This window comes from Osmerus eperlanus, chromosome 9, assembly GCF_963692335.1.
Source record: "Osmerus eperlanus chromosome 9, fOsmEpe2.1, whole genome shotgun sequence".
Classification (NCBI taxonomy): Eukaryota; Metazoa; Chordata; class Actinopteri; order Osmeriformes; family Osmeridae; genus Osmerus; species Osmerus eperlanus.
In genome coordinates, this window is record NC_085026.1 from 5012197 (window position 1) to 5033480 (window position 21284).

The window sequence follows — 21284 nt, forward strand, 5'->3', positions numbered from 1 at the left end:
CAGGACCGTCTGATTGAACTGAACCAAACTCACTCAACGTGGTAGCAGAGCAGATCTGTCCAAGTGCTGCATCACCCACGTGTCACGTGCATGGAGCTTTGCCAGGAAAGAGGCCTACTGTCTGAACAATACCCCTCTACAGAAAACTCTCACGGTGTCAACTTCTATGCACCAAACCCTGGCCGTGCTGGCATCCTCTGATGGAGAAGACCGCCCAGCCCCTCCTCAACGTTCAAAGACAAACTTTCATATGAAGGCTGCTTGTTTAGAATGAGGCCAGCCGAGATTGAGATCCAGGTTCATACATCTAGTAGGTGAAAACAAGCAATCTGTAACAGAGAGGAGGCACTAATTGCTAACTGGGGCACGATTCGTGGGACACGATTGAACAGGATGTTTCAACAAAATCAATTTGTTATTGGTGTGTGTTCATCTCGGCAGACTATTAATAGCAAACAGTCAAACTTAATCAGAGCACACCAGGAAACTATCGTTGATGATTAGACGTTTAGCTAGTAACAGCAGCATTCACAGCATGACAAATTATCACATAGCAATTTTCATGAGCATATAAACATTAATATGGCATTTGCCATTAGGTAGACGTTGCGGTATACTAGCATGGTACTACAGGTAGACAACAATTTATCAAAACGAGGGATATTTGGACTCTAAACACACACCGCCAGTTAGCTATTGAACGTATTGCCAATGCCAGGTATAAACCTTACCTCGCTAACTAGCTAACTAACCTAACCTGTTAATTATTCTGGCTACGTGTAAGTTCGCTACCTCCCAATCAGGCAGTTTATATGAATATATCAGTCAGACAAGGCTAATTATTACCATCTCGAACTAATACCTACCTGTCAACCGTTTGGAATCCGTCTTTGCTGATTTGATTAACAATAACGGGAGCTGACTGGTGTCTGATGTTGCAGCTAGGCTGCCTAGGAAGCCGACTAATTTTAAGCTGCACGCAGAAGCTGAAAATGCAAGCTACCTAGCTAGCGCCGTGTCATATTGACTTAGTTATATCTTCCAGGCACAAACTGTTTCTACCATACAATACTGTCTTTCCTTCAGGCCAACTAGCTAGCTTACCTGCAACATCGCTAACTTTGCTCGGCTCCTTCCTCAAACGGAACACTCAAACGTTCCATGGGAAATTTAAATAGATAGAGCTGGTCAGTCTAATGTTGTATCCTGTCTTTAATACAGTAGCTAATTAGCCAGCTACATACAGTACATTCCTTCATATGCAGATAGTACATACATACGTACATACACCACCTCACGATTACACATATATATATATAGATTTAGCAAGCAATCTCCAGCATGGAGATTACAATTTCACTGGAATACCTTAAACGATTAGCTGGCCCCTCAAAATAGACTCAACCACTGAAGCTATGAATGCTGGCCGAGTTTGCTATCGCTAGTAAGCTAGCTAGCTACGCTGCTAGGCTGGCTAATGAGCCGTACATCCAAAAACACCAAAACAACGTATCTTAAACATCTTGATTTTCTAGACGTGTAGCATATGTTACTAACATGAACGTACCTTGGGTCAGCGTCACGGTCTGAGAACTGTAAAATGCTATCACCTGCCGTAAAGAACCGAGCCAATGTAATTAAAATTCCAGAAAAGTGTTTAGAATCACCACTTGCAGTCCTGTGGTTCACCTGCTAGTAGCGAGTCGTAGTGCTGATGATGATTCAACCAAACCTCGCCCTTAGCAACGGACCGCCCCCTGTCCATATCTATTGGATAATATATTCAACATCGGAATGAAATCTCAGGTGCTCGATTGGTGAGTACCTATGACAGACATACATTAGTGTCAAAGTGCAAAGAACCTAGGCCAGTAAATACATAAACTCAATGGTTCCAGTCGGTTCACCATAACTGGTGTAATTACTCATAATGTTTCAGAGACATCCGGCTTGGATCAACACATAATATTGTAAGATTAATACAGAAACGTATGCATTTTTTTGTCACGTGTTTGAGTTTTGTCGTATTTACAAAAGCGAATTCAAGATTCACAACTTGGATCAAACGAGTCCCATGTATCCCTTAATGTATCAGTTCAGGTTCAACAAGTTAACTAAAATGTTGAGTTTCTCTCTGTCCACCTTTTTCCATGGAATTCGTGTAACCTATTTTCATATTTTTAGAGCAACAAACGTCAAACATACAAAAATATCACAGATTTCAGAGAAATTATGCAAAGAGTAGCCTATCGTTAGTCTCACACAGTCTACAACTAAACAAAATAACGTTTTGGATTATCTTAAAGTGATTGCAATTCACCACTATGTCTGGTTGCCTGTATAAACTAGTTATGATCACCCCACCCCCTATTTTGATGAGGAACTGCCCTCTTTAAAGGCCAGTAGTTTATCAGTATCAGCCTGCATTCCACACATAGCTATGAGCGGGGATTGAGGAGTTGAGCTACAAACCGGAGTCCAGCTAAAAGTTCTGTGGAAAATACTGTGGAAGTTACGTGAAAAACAAAAAGAAGTATGATTGACAGTTATAAAGCTGGATGTGCTGTTGTGGGTTTTATTTGTTATTCCCTCTCATTAATTACACACATACTCTCTCTCTCTCTCTCTCTCTCTCTCTCTCTCTCTCTCTCTCTCTCTCGCTCTCTCTCTCTCTCTCTCTCTCACTCTCTCTCTCTCTCTCTCTCTCTCTCTCTCTCTCTCTCTCTCTCTCACTCACTCACTCTCTCTCTCTCTCTCTCTCTCTCTCTCTCTCTCACACACACACACACACACACACACATACACCCACACACTAACAAATGTGCTCAAGGTCAAGGAGCAATGGAAATAAAGTAGGATGGAAATCAAGTAGGACGCGGTCATTTTCTGTATGTTGGGTTAGTCTGCACTCTAGTGGACATTTTCGGCATTGACGATTTTCTGACAATGTGAAAGGATGGTCACGTTCGGGACTGCTTCATTTTAAACAGCCTCTTTTGGCTTGGCTTCTCAAGACGTAAAATCAATCTTGGTTAGATAATTGCTTTGAACTCTAATTAGTTACCCAATCTTCTCTTAAAAGTATATGAAAAGGAGAATGAAATTACTTGAATAACAATTCAATCCTAATTACTTTTCTATAAGCATAGATAGATCTAGACTATATACTTTATGATCACATACAGTGTCAGTCTCACACTAACTGGCATTTCCTCACGGAATGAATCTCAATTGTATGACTTGCAGTTGCATGGCTGCATATCCCAGCAACTCTGATGAAAGTTTGTGCATTAACAACTGGAAACACTTGGTGTCAGCACGTTTTATTTTTGAAACCACATATGGATACTTTACACAAAATCCAAGCAGTTTGCATCAAATTTTTGTGCATCAAATATGTTCAGATATTTACATACAGGAAAAGCAAAACATTCTTGGGTCAGACCATGCAAAACAATAAATTATGTGCTTGACAACGTTTTGCATGGTGATACTTTTCAGCATTAAAGAAAGTCCAGATTTATGCAGACCATACCCACCTACACCTAAGACTAGGCAATAACAAAACAAATAAAAAATGGTTGTCATTGTTTACTGCAAGTGCACCCCAGTACACGTTCTATGGTATAATTAGCACTTAACCGTGAGGAGATCATTATCATTCCTACTGTGGTCGTTAGTTGACCAGGACAGATACAGAACATGAAACATGAATTGTGTACCAGTTTTCAGCATAGACAACCTAAAAAAAACACTTCACCCAGGAGAATAAAGAAGTGTACAGGTATCTCTCTCTCTCTCTCTCTCTCTCTCTCTCTCTCTCTCTCTCTCTCTCTCTCTCTCTCTCTCTCTCTCTCTCTCTCTCTCTCTCTCTCTCTCTCTCTCTCTCTCTCTCTATCTCTCAGCTTCACAAAGGACTTTCATCTTTCCATTGGCACTCTGGTCACCCACATATACATCAGACAGGAGCCTCCAGTTAAAAACACCAAACTTGGTTCTTGACGTCATTACTCTCCTCCTCCACCAAGTCGTCAGTGTTCAGGCGTGGTCTCCTGGGTCCTAGTGCACAGTCTGTATCTGCCTCCCCCCCTCCAGCCGGCCGCCCAGCTGGGCTCAGGTGATCAGCTGTGGCTCCCAGGCTTGGCTGGCCACCTGGGGGCGGCAGGGGCTGATGACTGGGGGTCCTGCCGGAGGCTGGCTGTCCAGACACAGTCCGCTGACCATGTGCTGCAGAGCGGGGCCTTTAGGTTTCCACTTCTGCACGTGGAGAGAATGAGCATCATAACATGGCCTCAGAACAACACACAGTGTTATCACAACACTACACAGTATTATCACAGTTTCACACAGTTTGTCTCTGAGCTCTCTCTCTCTCTTTCTTTCTCTGAGCTATTATCTTACGGTTAAAAAATGTAACAAAAAAATAAACATTAAGAGCATGGAACAATAGGAATGTGGCCTGGCTGCGGGCGTGAGTGGTTCTGTTAATGGAGACCAGCTTGTTTCAGTTAGCAGTGAGTCCTGCAGACAGAGGCAGGCCTGGACAGATGAGTGACGGAGTGTCTCTGAGGAGAATGGAAACCCCCAGCACACCCAGCTGGAGAGATCAGCAGCCTGCCATCTCCCAGACAGGCCACTCCATCTCCTCCCCCACACTCCATCACCTCCACTCCTCCCCTACTCTCCTTCTTCTCTCCTCCTCCCCTCCCCTCCACTCCATCATCTACACTTCTCCCCTCCTCTCCTTCTTCTCTCCTCCTCCCCTCCCCTCCACTCCATCATCTCCACTTCTCCCCTCCTCTCCCCTCCACATCACCACCCCTCCCCCCAACTCCTCGTCTCCTCCCCTTGGCTCCTATCCTCCCCGCCACTCCATTGCCTTCACTCCTCCCCAATCCTCCTCTACAGTCCTCTCCTCCACTCCTATCCTCCCCTCTCCTACCCCCCTCACTACCCATTCCTCCCCTCCTCTCCTCCAGGGGGCTCCTTCACACAGAAAAGGCTTCTCAGACTCTGCTGAGCAAGAGCAGTTGGCTTGAGAAATAGTGATAGAGGGAGTTTTATCAAAAGTTTTTTTTAAGTGTTCTATTGTAACTGGCCGGTCCGTCCTGAAAACGTACAGAAAGTAAAGGACAAAGTTAATCAACTCCAGCACGCGGCTCTGATATCGCAACTTTTCCAGGAAGCGAAAAAGAGACGCTTGTGTGTCCGTGGACAGTTTGTTCCTGACGGTCGCTTAAACACTTATAGTATCCTGAGCCAGTGACAAATATGAGACATGGACATAGCCGATATAACTCCCCATGGGGCTGGGGTCTATGAGCGTCCTGTCTATAAATCCCTTGGTACGGTTCAGTCTCAGGGTTGGATGGTGAATTAGTCAGATCAGACCTACAATCCACTACAATCCAGAAACTATGAGAGCAGAGGAAAACCATGTGGACTCTTATTGGGGACTGAGAACAGCCTTACTGTTAGGTTTTTATGCATGTGCGTGTGTATGTGTGTGCACACACGTGCGTGTGTGTGGGAATAACCTGTTTGTGCTTGCATGTGTGTCGAAGTCAAATGCAACCCACCAATCCCCATCAGCAGATTTGAGATGTTAAGTTTAGCATCAGATCACTGAGTTCACCGAGATGAAGTCGATCTGATAAGCAGAGGTTAAGGCAACCCTAAACACACACACACATGCCCATACACGCAGTCACACGCACACACAAAGCCCCCTCTTGTGAAAGGGAAACAAAAGCTCCCATTGGGATGAAGATGCAGGCCCTCTGGGGGGGGGGGCCACCGTGGGATGAGAGGGCTGCCTGGCCCTCGTCCCACACCCCCATACACACATGGTCCTGGTTAAAGCTCTCGCCTCCCTCTCATCAATCACCAGTTTACTGGAGCCAGCCCAAGCCCAGAGGGATGCGGCGAACAGAGAGAGGCTGCTCAGAAGTTAGGTAAAACAACAGGTTGTTTTACCCATAAAATGGCCCCATCTCTGGTCCTGAAACCAGACCTGTGCTTTAGGCCAGAGGGCTGTGATGGCTGCCTGCTCCTCTGAGACCAGATCCTCTTACCTGTCTGGGCTCTTTCACGCTGCACGCCTCCATCTTGACCTTTGACCCTGCGCTGAAGGCGGAGATGGCGAGACAGAGGTCCTGCTGGCGAATAAGAGGCTCCGCCAGCTCCCATCTCTGGTATGGTCATGGGGTCATGACACCGCAAGATATAAAAGTGACTTACACAGCTACACAAAGGTTACATGATGTTTTTACTGCACTGGACTATGTAATACTGTAACTGAGATGGTATTGTTGCACTGTAGCCTCCCATGTAATACTGTAATCGAGATATTATTAGTGCCGGGTAGCTGAGATGTGGTTACTTTACACTGTGCCTGGTACATACAGACCGTTGCTCGTCTCTGACCACTGGATTACTTTGCACTTCTGATCCTTGATTTTTGGATGCACTTTCGTATGCACTGTTTGTATGTTGGTGTGGATGAAAGTGTCTGCTGAATGAACGTCAATCTTCCTGACCTGAGACTGGGGCCGGTTGGAGCCGCTGCCCCTGCACTCTGCCAGCCCCAGGCTGTCTGGACCCTGAGTCTCCAGACACAGCCCCCCTTGCCTCAGGATACTGGACACTGCCCCCTGCTCTGGGATCCTGGGGGCAGGAGAGGAGAGGAGGAGAGGAGGAGAGGAGGAGAGGAGAGGAGGAGAGGAGAGGAGGAGAGGATGAGAGGAGGAGAGGAGAGGAGGAGAGGAGGAGAGAAGGAGAGGAGAGGAGGAGAGGAGGAGAGGAGGAGAGGATGAGAGGAGGAGAGGGGAGGAGGAGAGGAGGAGAGGAGGAGAGGAGGAGAGGGCTCGTTATAATACAATAGACCAGATGTAGAGCAGTAATTAGCTCCTAAATCTTTCTGTTCAATCTGTTGCCGGGGGAACATGCATAACAACAACAACAGCCACACTAATGTTGCAACAGCACCAGGCCGGTGTACGCAATTACCACAGAAACTATCTGTCTCTTGAATAGCCCTGCTCTAACACCAGACCCATCTTATAAAAGTGTTTTGATGTTGCACTTAAGATGTGACGCTGCTTTATGTTATATTGGAGTTATTGGAGTGTTATTGTTCCAATGTAAGTGCCTGGTAGCTGAGATGTGGTTACTCTGCACTGTGCCTGGTAAATAAAGACCGTTCCTTGACTCTAACCACCGAAATACCGTGGGACCCTGCACTTCTGATCCCTGATCTTCTACTGTACTTTCTATCGATACTATTTGTATTTCTGGTTTGGATAAAAGTGTCCGCTAAATGAATACATGGAAGAATGTTGTCCAGGGTAAGTGTGAGCCCTCACCTCAGCTCAGGGTAAACGTTCTCCATGTACCAGCGGAAGGACTTGCAGTTCAGCTTGCGCCGCAACATCATTCGATCTGCAATGCTGCATGAGAGAGGGAACCATGAACGACAAACGTGAAGACGAACGAGGAGAGAGAGAATAGAAGAGGCGAGAAGAGAGGAGAGAGAGAGAGAGAAGAGAGAGAAGAAAAGAGGTGAGGAGAAAAGAGGAGAGAAAAGAGGAGAGAAAAGAGGAGGGAAAAGAGGAGGGAAAAGAGGAGGGAATAGAAGAAAAAAGAGAGAGGAGAGGAGAGAGAGAGAGAAGAGAGAATAGAAGAAAAGACAAGAAGAAGAGAGAGAGAGAGAAAGAGAGAGAGAGAATAGAAGAAAAGACAAGAAGAGAGAGAGAGAGAGAGAGAGAGAGAGAGAGAGAGAGAATAGAAGAAAAGACAAGAAGAAGAGAGAGAGAGAGAGAGAGAGAGAGAGAGAGAGAGAGAGAGAGAGAGAGAGAGAGAGAGAGAGAGAGAGAGAGAGAGAAGGACAAACATGAGAACCTCCCTCAGAACTAGACATTTTAAGCTCATTCGACAGTGTTACACTGCAATACAGACTGTTCCATGACTCTGACCTCTGGTATACAGCTAGAACTATGCACTTCATTATCTACTGAACTTTCTAAATGCACTACTTGTAAGTCTCTTTTGATAAAACCCTCTTCTAATGTAACGCAGTTGAACTGGTTAAACTCAGTATAAATACCGCCCACCCGCACCACTGAATGGCTATTTTCTTTGGTGGAGTAGCTGGCAGTGTTTATATAAGGTGGTCAGTTGCATGGGTGAGTCAGAGGACCGTGGTTTGATCCCCGGAGAGGGCGAGAGAGGCAGGAAGTGATACTGAGGAGCGACGCCATGACGTGGCTCCAGATAATAAAGTGTAGAGGATAAGAGGGACTGACACCTGTGACTGTAGATGAGAAGGTGGAGAAGGGGACCTTCACAGGACCTGGTCACAGGACCTGGTCACAGTAGAAGATAATAACAAGGTGGAGAAGGGTGACTGACCTGCCGAAGGCCTTGCCCTGAGCAGAGGGTCTTGCTGAGTAGTAGTACTGCTTATACTCATCCATCCACACCTCTGCTGCTCTCCTCGTGTTCCTACACACACACACACACACACACACACACACACACACACACACACACACACAGAGAGACACACGCAGACACACACAGACACACACAGAAAGTTGTCAGGTCCAGCAATAACACAGCAGTAGATTGTGCTCCGTAATACTGTAATAACAGCCCATCTTTCTGTTAAGGCAAAGGCTCACTTGATATAGGTGAGGGCGTTGCCCTCTGGGAAGTCGTAGGGGTGGCGCTTCCTGAAGACGTGTCCCACTCTGCTGCAGGGCAGGATCTCCAGGCTGCCCCCACACATCCACACCCGGAACGACAGCTCTGGAGACACACACACACAGAGGGACGGAACCACACAGACACAGAGGTAAGTGATCACACACACACACACAGCATTAAGGGAACACACACACAGAGGTGAGCAAATCCACACACACAAAAGCACGTGGAAACACACACACATGCATAGACACACCCTGACACAAACGCATGCGCACACACACTTATCTTTCCTACCCCTATAGTGCACTTAGCTCTGTACCCCCATCCACCTGGTACAGAGTTAACTACCCTACCACAGGAGAGGGAGGGGGAGGGGGTAGAGGAGAGGATTGGGGAGAAGAGGAAAGGAGTGGAGTGGGCCAGTGTACTGCAGCAGCTCTGGACCGTCGAGCTCGACACCTGGAGGACGTCTCACCAAAGTTCTCCCCCCCCCAGATGTCCATGTGGGTGTCATACTGCCCCAGGTGGTTGAACCAGCTCTTGTCCATGACGAAGATGCCCCCGGCGATCACCGGAGTCCTGCGCGCAAGCAAGGTCAAAGGTCAACCTCCAGAGGTCAGACAGGAGGACACGCTGGCAGAGCAGCTGGGAGAGGCTGGTAGTACAGCTCTTCCTGATTGGTGAAAAGTCCCAACATGGGAGACTGGGAGGAGCCAGAGGCTGTATAGCTCTACCTGATTGGCTGCGTGGGGTCACTCCTCGCCATCTTCTGCTCAATGGGAATCTGCTCCCATTTGAAGTGTAAACTCCAGTCAAACCCTGGGAGGACGGGAAGAATGGAGGGAGAGAGAATGAGAGAGAGAGAGGCAGAGAGAGAGAGAGGCAGAGACCAATAATCATGGTACAGAGAGAAAGGGTACTCTAATGCTGTGTGTGTGTTTGTGCCTGTGTTTACGTGTGTTTGTGTGTGTGTGTGTGTGTGTGTATGTGTGGTGATGCAGCACTCACCTCCTCTCAGGTCTGCTGAGGCGGCCAGGTAGGCAAAGTTGTCCAGGCTGATGACATCGATGATGGGGCTGACCACCCGGGTGTGGTCCTGGGGAGGAAACAGGGACACAGGAAAAAGGAACCGGGTTCAGATAACAGGAACCAGGAACCAGGAGACATGAGACAGAGACCAGGACCAGGACCAGGACCAGGGTTAGTTACACAGCATCTCAACACTGACACGCTGCACGCTTCAATCCACACATCTCATGACCAGTAGTGTTGACCAGTGTCAGAGATGGTAGGGGGCCCTGGGCTGAGGGAGAGAGGAATTGGGCGACCGGATGGGAGGGAGGGGACCATGGAGTGGGAGGTGGAGGGACAGGGTGAGTGACACATACATACACATATACAACCCAAATTGTACGTATTGTCCCTTAACTCTCCAGGCTTCAAAGGACCACTCTGTAGGATCACTCCTCCAGAGAGTCGCACTGACAGGGCAGGGGGGCTGGGGGGCACTTATACGGCCTCAGTCCAGCGTAGGCTGAATGTGTATGTGTGTCTGTGTGTGTGTGTGGGGGGGGTGTGAGTGTGTGTGTTTGTGTACACTACACACACAAAGTTTATCTTACAACTGAAAAATCCAAAGGCCTGTTTCTGGTTAGAGGCATCTCTATTTGTACAGCGATTGAACCCATGGTGAACTGTGTGTTCTCTGCATCAGAAGTGTGTGGGGGGGAAAGTGGAACAGCACTTTGCCAAAGAGCTTTGGGAAGCGGCACTTCCAACAGCTTTAACCAATAATCATTTTATGGAGTTTTTAATGAGTCACTCTAATCCCTCCGAGAAAAGAGGAGACTACATTTCCAAAATGTATGTCAATGATGATCATCTCTCTTTTTTCTCCCCCCCCCCCTCTCTCTCGTTCTCGTTCTCCAGTGAGGTCCTGACCCTGCGTCTCATCCCTGGGGTCAGGGCGTGAGAGCAAGAGGAGAGAGAAAAAGAGAGAGGGAGAGCAAGAAAGAGAGGAGAAAAAGCATTTGAGCGTGTGTGTGAGTGTGTGTGAGTGTGTGTGTGTGTGTGAGTGTGTGTGTGTGTGTGTGTGTGAGTGCGTGTGTGTGTGTGTGTGTGTGTGTGTGTGAGAGTGTGTGTGTGTGTGTGTGTGAGTGTGTGTGTGAGTATGAGAGCCAGCGCAGGGCTGGGGGGGAGGTTGTGAGTGTGTTTGTTGTTCCTACCAGCGTGTCAGATTCTTTCAGCACCTCCCTACAAACAGACCCTGGTCAGAGACATTAGCCTGGGAGAACTCTGTGAGCTGTGTGTGTGTGTGTGTGTGTGCGTGTGTGCTTGTGTGTGTGTGTGTGTGTGTGAGAGAGGCTCTGCAGGGCTGTCAGACAGACTGGTGATAACAGAGCTTGGTGAGTCAGAACCAGAGGGAGAGGAGGAACTGATAGAGAGCGAGGAGGGAGATTGAGAGAGAGAGAGTACGAGAGAGAAAGGGAGAGAGAGAGACAGAGAGAGAGGAAAGGAGGAGGAGGAGGTTTAGGTAAAATAAAAGTGATGGTCAGACGGATTGAGGGGGAGCCAAAACGAGTTCCAGTGAAGAAAAAGAGAAAAGAGATGTGGAGGACACAGGAGGACAGAGGGGGTGGGGGCTGAGAGAGAGGGAGAGAGACTAATGATGCAGACGAGACAGGACAGTGCTGGGGGGGCGGGGTGGGGGGGCCACAGCTGTCAGGGTCACAGATGACTCAGGGAAAAGATATAGACAGGAACTCTGGCTGTCATTCGTTACTGACGGGAAGGTTGCTCTCCACAACATCACCTCTCTCCTCAATACTGACAATATAGAGGAAGATAGACGGGTGGGAGGAGGGTGCAGAGAGAGAGTAGAGGGGAAAACACAGAGAGAGAGGGAGAGAGAGAGAGAGAGAGAGAGAGAGAGAGAGAGAGAGAGAGAGAGAGAGAGAGAGAGAGAGAGAGAGAGAGAGAGAGAGAGGAAAACTACTTATAACTCATGCAGAACTGAATTCGGTCAATTCCCGCTTCTACTTAATACCCAAGAAAGAGCAATGCAATTTTCCCATATTTTTTGTGACCCCCGCTTCTATGGCCCCACAAGGCCTGACCTACCAGAGGGACACACAGCCTCACAGCCCTCAGACAGCTGGTCCTGTACCGTGCGTGACTACTTCTCAGGGAGCCCCAGAAACAGACAGCCCTGCTAACAGCCTGGCCGTAGAAACAGACAGCCCTGGTAACAGCATGGCCATAGAAACAGACAGCCCTGGTAACAGCCTGGCCGTAGAAACAGACAGCCCTGGTAACAGCCTGGCCATAGAAACAGACAGCCCTGGTAACAGCCTGGCCGTAGAAACAGACAGCCCTGGTAACAGCCTGGCCATAGAAACAGACAGCCCTGGTAACAGCCTGGCCATAGAAACAGACAGCCCTGCTAACAGCCTGGCTGTAAAAACAGACAGCCCTGGTAACAGCCTGGCCGTAGAAACAGACAGCCCTGCTAACAGCCTGGCCGTAGAAACAGACAGCCCTGCTAACAGCCTGGCCGTAGAAACAGACAGCACTGGTAACAGCCTGGCCATAGAAACAGACAGCCCTGGTAACAGCCTGGCCATAGAAACAGACAGCCCTGCTAACAGCCTGGCTGTAAAAACAGACAGCCCTGGTAACAGCCTGCCCGTAGAAACAGACAGGCCTGCTAACAGTCTGGCCATAGAAACAGACAGCCCTGCTAACAGCCTGGCCATAGAAACAGGCTGTCACATGCAGACCTGGCTACCCAGGAAGGAGAGGCTGTGCTCTCTCTGCTCACAGGGAGACAGAGCTCCATTTCCTCACCAAATGTAATCTGTATCAAGAAATTCAAACAACGTACTTTCCCCCCAAATTATAAACACATTTTTACAAATAGAGATTAAATGGTTTATTTAGTTGAAAACAACTGTGCAATTTTGGCAGCAGCGTTTGATGCAGCCTCCCATGACCTACGGGACAGCCAATGGAACAAGGCATAATGCGTATGAGTCAGATGGCTGAGCGGTTAGGGAATCGGGCTAGTAATCTTAAGGTTGCCAGTTCGATTCCTGGCCGTGCAAAAATGACGTTGTGTCCTTGGGAAAGGCACTTCACCCTACTTGCCTTGGGGGGAATGTCCCTGTACTTACTGTAAGTCGCTCTGGATAAGAGCGTCTGCTAAATGTAATGTAAATGTATGACATAAGCATGTTTTATTATTTATTTTCTTTAAATCACCTTTTCTGCGGTTCTATTTACACTATGTAATGACTCATTGGCTGTACACTGTCTGTTTGTATACGTGTATGTATGTATGAGCAGTGTATGTGTGTATGTACAGTATATCTATATATGTACATATATACTGTATATGTAAAAGAACATGTATGTTTGTATGTGTGTTGTATGTGTGTTGTATGCAAGTCTGCTGTACAGTATGTTGGCCAAAGCGGGCAGAGAGAAGAGAGGGAGCGTGTGTGCGTGTGCGAGTGTGTGTGCACGTGTGTGTGTCTGTGTGTGTGTGCACGTGTGTGTGTGTGTGTCTGTCTGTGTACGTATGTGTGTGTTACGTGTATGTGTGTACGTGTGTGTGTGTGTACATGTCTGTGTGTGTGTACGTGTGTGTGTGTGTACATGTGTGTGTGTGTGTGTGTACAGGGCTGTAATTGCAGAGTGTGAGAGACGTACCTGCTTGACCCTCTGGAGCATGGGCTGCAGCCAGTCAGTGTTGACCTCACAGTGGCTGTCCAGGAACGTGAGGACAGGGGCCGAGGCAGCGCCCGCACCACGCACCCTGGAGCGGATCAGCCCTGGGGGGGGGGGGGGGGGGGGGGGGGGGGGGAGAGAGAGAGTGTGGAGAGAGTGAAGGTGGAGAGAAGAGAGGAAGGGAAGTGTGGGGAGGAAATGTGTGCTGTTAGACACCACAGTCATCCACCCAAACAAGAATCAGAAAAACGGTTTCTATTCTATTGTGTGTTATCTCTGTTTTGACTTCTTCTGTAACTGACTAGCCTGCCAGCGTTTTCCAGAAGTCCAGAATTCATCTAGGTACTGTATGTGATGTCCGGAATAGTACATAGTTGTACAATACATGTACTGTTCCAGCTTGTAAAGCTCAGCTTTGTCAAATAAACTATGATGTCATAAGATGTTGCAACAATGTTCATGTAAATCAATTCTTCTCCTTTCCCTAAACATCAAACTTCTTCTTCTAGCATTCTGATCTCCACCCCCATCCGTGCTCCCTCCTCCCTCTCTCTCTCCCTCTTTCCCTCACCCTCTCCTTCCTTCCCTCCACCTCTCATTCTCTCCCTCTCTCCTCCCTCCCCTCCCCGACCTCCCCTGTCCTCATCTCCTCTCTCTCTCCCTCCTACCCTCCCTGTCCCTTTTGTCCTCCCTCCCTCCCCCCTCCTGGCCCCTCCCTCCCCCCTCCTGGCCCCTCCCTCCCCCCTCCTGGCCCCTCCCTCCCCCCCTCACCTTCTCTTCGTCCGTTCCTCAGGCAGTGCACCTTGGGAATCTGAGAGAGCAGCTGGCAGTCATCAGCTGCAGGAGCAGAGGAGATCACGTTAGACACACACATACTCACACACACGCAGACACACACAAACACACACACTCGCACTCACACTCACGTGCGCGTGCTCTCACACACATACACACGTACTCACACACATACACATACACATGTACACACACACACACTCATGGACACACACATACACTAATACAAACATACATAAACAAACACACATACAGTACACACACACAAATACCCAACATTCAAATGCTTAGAATAACATATCTTAATATAATACACTTTTCTCAACCACTTTATTACAGTAACACCAATCAGAAACCAATCAGCCCTCCGACCAACAGCAACACAACATGTTGATCCGTCATCTGACTGGATAACTCAGACCAGAGGTCAGATTTCACCAAATCATCTCTACTCCTGTTCCAGAAATAAATCAACAGAGCAGAAAGCAGCTGAGATGAGAGCCTTCCTCTACCACACACACACACACACACGCACAGACAAGTGCGCACACACACACATACGTACATACACGTGCGCACACACTCCAATCCCCACACCTTGAAGAGAGCAGGATTAGGAGCAGGGTCGACATTGACCCAAACTCACGTGTGAGCTATCCCTTTGTGTGTGTGTGTGTGTGTGTGTGTGTGTGTGTGTGTGTGTGTGTGTGTGTGTGTGTGTGTGTGTGTGTGGTGATATGTTCAAGAGGATGTGTGTATGCGTATTTGTGTGCGTGCGCGAGAGTGTGTGTGTGTGTATTCCAGTGATGGCGATCCTCAGAAGGGGAGGACAGCTGGTGTGTGCGTGTTATTTACATGAACACCACTCAGACAGAGGCAGTGGTAGCACACAGCCACCAAGCAGATGTTGCATACTTTTAACAAGTAAGCTTCTGTGTGTGTAATTGTGTGTGTGTGCTGGCACGTGTGTGTGTGTGTACTCTAAGTGTGTGTATGTGTGTGTGTGTGGGCTCTAATGGTCACATGGTTCCATCCCTCCCAGATTCGGGTCCTGATTGAGGACAGTCCTCTTCTAATGAAGGAGAACATTACAGTAACAGGGTTACCGAGAGACTGGCCATCCCTGTGCCGTCACTGACCGACTCCCTGACACACACGCACACGTATGCACACACAACCAACCACACACACACATGCACACACCCACACCCACACCACACACACACCAGCCCAGGTTTCCTCTATGTCTGTTTGCCAGTACAACCCCGGAGAGAGAGGAGGGGGGATTGGGGGGGGGAATAGGAGATGGGGGGTCCTGTCTCCTCTAATGCTTGTCCCAGCAGGCCCCTGGCAGAGACACACACGTGCCAACCACACACACCACACACACACACCACATACACGCACATATACACATACATACACGCACATACACACACACATGCACATATACACATACATACACACACACATAAACACACATACACGCCACATACACGTCACACACACCTGCAAATAGGAGAAGTGAAGCATTAGACCCTAACACACCTCCTGCTGCTTAGCCCCCAGGTACTGTAGGAGTGTGGGTCAGATTCTGTGTGTGTGTGTGTGTGAGAGAGAGAGAGAGAGAGAGAGAGAGAGAGAGAGAGAGAGAGAGAGAGAGAGAGAGAGAGAGAGAGAGAGAGAGAGAGAGAGAGAGAGAGAGAGAGAGAAAGAGAGAGAGAAAGAGAGAGTGTGTGTATGAAAGTGAGAGTGAGAGTGAGAGTGTGTGTGTATTCTACAGTGCAGAGGTGACCGTGAGTCTGCATGGTTTTACTGTAATGGGATGTGTGTGCGTGTGGTGTGTGTATGGTGTGTGTGTATATATGCGTGTGTATACGTGCAAAAGTGAGTACGAATATGTGTTTGAGTGAAAAATTGTGTGTGTACAGAGGGTGTGGGTGTGTGAGAGAGTGAATCCAGATGACCCCTGGTGCTGATCAGAGGGGTGTGTTTGATGAGCTCATAGAACTTTTGGAGCTACTATTGCAGAACAAGCAAGTCACCTCCAGCATGGCCAGTGAGCATGACTCATGCCTTCTGACAGCTTCAATTTTATTAATAGTAAAGAAAACATTATTGTATTTGTTATTATAATTGAATTTGATTGTAATATTGTGTTTTTTTGGCACACGCTTTTATCCAAAGAGGACCAAAACCTGCAACCTCGTGATCTGCAGTCAAATGCTCTAACCAAGGAGCTGTACCTAAATGGAGTTGACCAATACCAATAACAGTCTGACAACATTCCAGATGTTTTTGTTCAGTTTGTTTATCTCGCTTGTTCTCCTTCCACCTCTCACAATCTCCATCAGCCATTCAAGCAGAGAAAGAGCAATCAGCCAATCACAGAGCAAAGGAGGAACAATCAGTCAATAGCAGACAGCAGGAACTCACGGTCAGAGCTGAAGTCGTCGATGAGGATGATCTCCTGGATCAGGGGGGCAGGACTACGCATGAGGACACTGAGAGGGGGGGGGGGGGGGAGGGGGGGAGCATAGGCATAGGGAGAGAGACAATGAGAGGTAGGAAGAGGGGGAGGAAGGGTAGGATAGGGTGGAAAGAGAAGGAAGAGAATGAGAGAGAGAAAGAAAGAGGCAGAGGGAGAGAGAGAGAGGGAGAGAGGTAGAGGGGAAGGGAGGGTGAGAAAGGGTGGCAGGACAAGAGAGAGAATGAGGGAGAGAGAGAGAGAGAGAGAGAGAGAGAGAGAGAGAGGGGAAGAGAGAGAGGGAGAGAGCATGTGAAAGAGGGAGTTAGAGACAGCTGGCTCCAGCCTGTACTCTGTGATGTTACCGCAGGGCTGGTTACCTCTTGATGGTGCGGAGTAGGGTGGAGCGGGCCTCGTTGTGGAAGGTGATGATGACGCTGGTGGACGGGAGCTCAGCGTCGTAGGTCACCGCTGCACACCTGGGGGGCGGGGCAAGCCAGGGTCAGGGGGCATCAGCTGGAGCACTCCCAGAGACATCTCAGCAGGTACAGTGTGAGTGTGTAAGTGTGTGTGTGTATATATATGTGTGTGTTTATATATGTGTGTGCGTGTTTATGTCTGTGTGTGTGTGTGTGTCTGTGTGAGTGTGTGTTTGGTCACCGGTAGTGTCGGGTGTCTCTGATGGCCCTCTGGCTGCCCAGGCGGTCGCTCTCCTGCAGGTTGAAGGCGTGCTCGCGGTAGGGGTCATCTCCCTCCCTCAGCTGCTTGTCCTGCAGGTAGGCCTGCTCGTCGAAGCTGCCCACCAGCCCGCCCTGGGGGTCGGCGTGCGGAGCCTGGCTCACCTGCAGGGGGCAGCACGGAGCGCACGCCTCAAAACACCAGCAGGGGTTTGTCGGGAGGAGGGGGGGGGTCTGTGTCATCTTTACTGATCTGTCTCGGCGCTGTTGCTCCTGCTGTTGTAACAGTAACTCAACTGTGCCGTACTCTGTGCACCGCCCTGCTCTACTCTGAGGACGGCTGAATGGAGGAGTAGAGGACAGAGAGGAAGGCCGGGGGAGGTGATGACAGATTATCGGTGAGCGATGGGGGGTGGGGGAGGGGGGGAGGGGATGGAAACGTGAGGGAGAGTGAGAAAGCTGCATTCTTTAGACCTGTGTTATGAACGGTGTGTCGGGAAAAGAGGCTCCTACCACCATGACCTCACTTTCCATCTCTCACGAGAGAGAGAAAAAATCAGACGTCGGCCCAGAAGGCACGTCAAAACGTAATCCTGAAATAAATATGATCCTTGTGATGAACGTGGAATCTGCTGGGCCTCACGCGCCGACTTCAAAGACTCTCCAAATCTAAATCTGAATCAGATCAGCCTGAATTTAGTGCTGACAAATTGTTTCCAATCTTTGTCTACCATTAGCACGTGGTTGTCTGGTTTGGATGCACCTGATCCTTTATCGAGCTTCTGGGACAATCAAGTCACTCGGAGCGTGTTTTCAGCAACGCCTTGTTGCTAGGGAAGTCCTAGTGCAGTATCTCAGAAACAAGCGTACTGTTAACTTACTACGCTGATGTGTTGAAAACTGGACTCTTGGCAGATATGACCCAGTATGACGTGTCTGAACAGAGACTTGCTCGAGTATTTCAGTCCACAGCAGCAGATGTTTTTTGGCGGACTTCCCTCTATAAATGTTCTACTAAACGGGCTTGAACACAAAGCGGCCTCATCCACTCTCGACACGACAGAGCCAGCGGGTGTGTTGCATGGTGAGGGATTGCATACAAAAAAGGAATGTGAAAGAAAGAAACATCTGTTTCTGTGCAGATGTATGGATACTCACGCCGTTTATAATGATGATCTAATAATATAAAACGCCTTGTGCCCTTATTTGCTAAGTCAAAAACAAAAAGCCAAATAATATGCAGTGTTCCAAGGTTAAAGTATAAAGTGTGTAAAGCCACCATTGTTTGCGGTCATGGCTGACCCATCATTATACAGGTCACATTACCTGGGCAGGGGCCAGGCCAAATAATGCCCAAAACACCAGGTGTTTGGGTTCTAGAGAAAATAATTTGACCAACTCCAAAGTGAATCATTATATATTACCATTACTGAAATCTGGGCTATAGGATATTCTGCTTGGTAAGATACATTCTAATGATCCAGTTGGCTTTTCCTTCCTACCATGTTGTCTACATCTGTCCACATTTAAACACAAGATGGGCCAGTCTGGCATTCTTTTTTTACCACCACAAAGGTTGAGATCATTTACAAGTATCCCATGTGTTTGTGGTGTAATTGAGCCTTCTAAACTATCACTCTCTCCAATCTAGGCTAAAATATCTTATTACGTTTAAAAAGGAGCCGGGTGAAGCACCTGCAAATACGAATTTCAGGTGAAACTCCATCACATTTTACACACTTCCATTCATAACTGTTTACTGTAGGCCGAATGGTTTCTTACAAAACTGAGTCGCGTGTGCCACATCAACGCGTTTCTGAGCAGGTGCAGTCCTAAACACAGCTGAGAGGTTTTCATGCATCTAGTAAAGAACTCAGAAATAAGTAACATGTTTCATTGCGTTTTTCACCTAATCCGTATTCATGGGTCTATTACGCCCCTTTTGAATCCAACTACTTCCACGTCCAACCTTTATGATGGTATCATGATAATCTGAAATATGTATAGCGTGCTTTTCTTAAACTATTCCTGATTTCTGACTACAGGCCGAGACATGGCTTGTTTAACGTGTGGCTCCTGCAGAACGTTGTTCGTGCCTATGATAGTTGGGGAACACTCAGTCGGTCTCACACCTTGTCTAGTATAGCCTAAACCTGACACGGTAAGGCGGGCAGGCCACCAGACCTAAAACAAATACAACCAGAAATAAACAGACACCACGAAGACCTCGGGGACGTTCGGCCTATCTGTGTTTGCCTCTGTCTGCACAAATCCAATTTGGACATTGACCATCGAGGTCGTCGTCTATATACGAATCTTTTGTTTCAGCGAATGTGTTTTAGCAAGGAGTGTGTGCAGCTCTTGGACTTACGGAAAGCCTCTTAGGGGCTAATCAAGGTCCTGCTAGGCGCAACACAAGAAAGCAAATTACCACAACTTGCATTGATAAACACAGGTCTGTGGATGTAGGTTCATTATAGGATATGCAGCTGTTCTTAGGGCTTGTCTGTTTGGCGTCGACGCTTGTTCTTTGCGCCACAATCTGATATCTATGAAGATGATAACTATATCCCCTTTCCAGCTGTGCTGTAGGCTATGTTGTCTACTGTACACAGACAACGATCCGCACATTAACATGCGACACACACCCACAAGCGCGCGCACACACACACGCATACACACATCCACACACACACCTGCATCTTTCAGCACATCAGCAATTCCTGAATCCTGATCCCCCATTTCTCCCGCTGCTTGCCCCAACCTGTCACTTACAATAAGCGGGATAGTCCTGTCGTCTCGGTGTATCTCCAGCCGCCCGCCAGCGACCTTCGGTCCATGGCTCCGGCCGCCCGCGACGCGAGCCTGCGACGCCGAAGACGGGGATGTGTGCGGTTTATTGTCCTGCCACAGGTAATAGAATGTTCCCAGTATCCACGCAACGGTCAGAATCGCGATGGCGTTGGCCCGTATCCTGCGCATTGTAAGTCCATAGGGAGAGCACCGGAGACGAGCCCAGGCGGTTCAGGTCGTGTTTCAGGACTCCGAGAGTGATGAGCGCAGAGGGTGCTTCCCCGGTGATGGCTCGCAACCGCAGCGAACAGCCTCACTGGTCGCGAGCAATTCAACTGAGCTCTAGTACTGCTGGGATGTGCGCGCAGACAGCCACGGTCCTAGCGCCGTGAGATCACGCCCTCCTGTCACGGTGGTCGCCGACAGGCCCCGTGGCCTGCCTATAGGCTGCATATATAGTTCTGTGTTGTTTGCACATTTGTTTTAGAGATGATCACAGTGAGTGAATGACTAATGTGATACATTTAGGCTAGTTATAAAATATATAAAACGACAATAGGCTTTGTCAGTATGGTGCATTGATTGACGTAGTCCATTCATCCACTCTTAATTCAAACAAATTCTTAACGAAAATATCGCAATTCAAATCTATGAATTACATGACAATGCAGATGGTGGGTTGGGTCCACTAGGAGCAGATTGGTGCAGCTGCCCTTTACCTCCTGGGACTAGCACACATTTAGATCAATTCAACAGGCCCTCAACAACTCCCCTCCAATGCACTTACTTTATGAAGTATGAGATGAATTTGAGCCGCACTCCGCTGAGACGAACCAGCAGTAATAAGTGAGCTGGAGAGCTTAGCCTACTGTGGACTCAGAAACAGATCCCTTGCTCTAAAAAAAAAAAAAACGAAAAACCCAGCAGGTATGAGGTCATTCCCACTCCACCCAACTACAGTAAGGACGGTTGTTTGGTTTCACACAGCTGGCTAGCTACCACACCATTAGAAATGGAGAATGCCACGTCTTCCTGTCGGGGAGACAAACACAGGTAATGTGATGCGGAGTGGAGGAGCCTTAGCAAGACAGAGGGACCAGTCTGATACAGAACAC

General features: G+C 48.3%; 2 protein-coding genes across 4 annotated transcripts in view; both read right to left on the minus strand.

The window, feature by feature from the left end:
• The window catches only part of numb (NUMB endocytic adaptor protein), a 28148-nt gene extending 26423 nt beyond the window's left edge, over positions 1 to 1725 (minus strand). For all 3 annotated transcript variants that reach the window (XM_062469106.1, XM_062469107.1, XM_062469105.1), the window contains exon 1: positions 1568 to 1725. The gene's annotated coding sequence lies outside the window, so the exon portion shown is untranslated. The remainder of the gene's footprint in view (positions 1 to 1567) is intronic.
• A 2094-nt stretch (positions 1726 to 3819) lies between these two features.
• galnt16 (UDP-N-acetyl-alpha-D-galactosamine:polypeptide N-acetylgalactosaminyltransferase 16) lies at positions 3820 to 20656 on the minus strand. The gene is made up of 15 exons (XM_062469113.1): positions 20152 to 20656; positions 17360 to 17541; positions 17080 to 17178; positions 16669 to 16736; positions 14209 to 14274; positions 13420 to 13541; positions 9718 to 9805; positions 9444 to 9528; positions 9185 to 9288; positions 8682 to 8808; positions 8410 to 8502; positions 7365 to 7448; positions 6540 to 6666; positions 6075 to 6191; positions 3820 to 4257 (listed from the first exon to the last, which is right to left on the minus strand). The coding sequence occupies exons 1-15, from the start codon at positions 20356 to 20358 to the stop codon at positions 4114 to 4116; spliced, it is 1713 nt and encodes a 570-aa protein (XP_062325097.1). The 5' UTR covers positions 20359 to 20656; the 3' UTR covers positions 3820 to 4113.
• Positions 20657 to 21284: the final 628 nt, after the last annotated feature.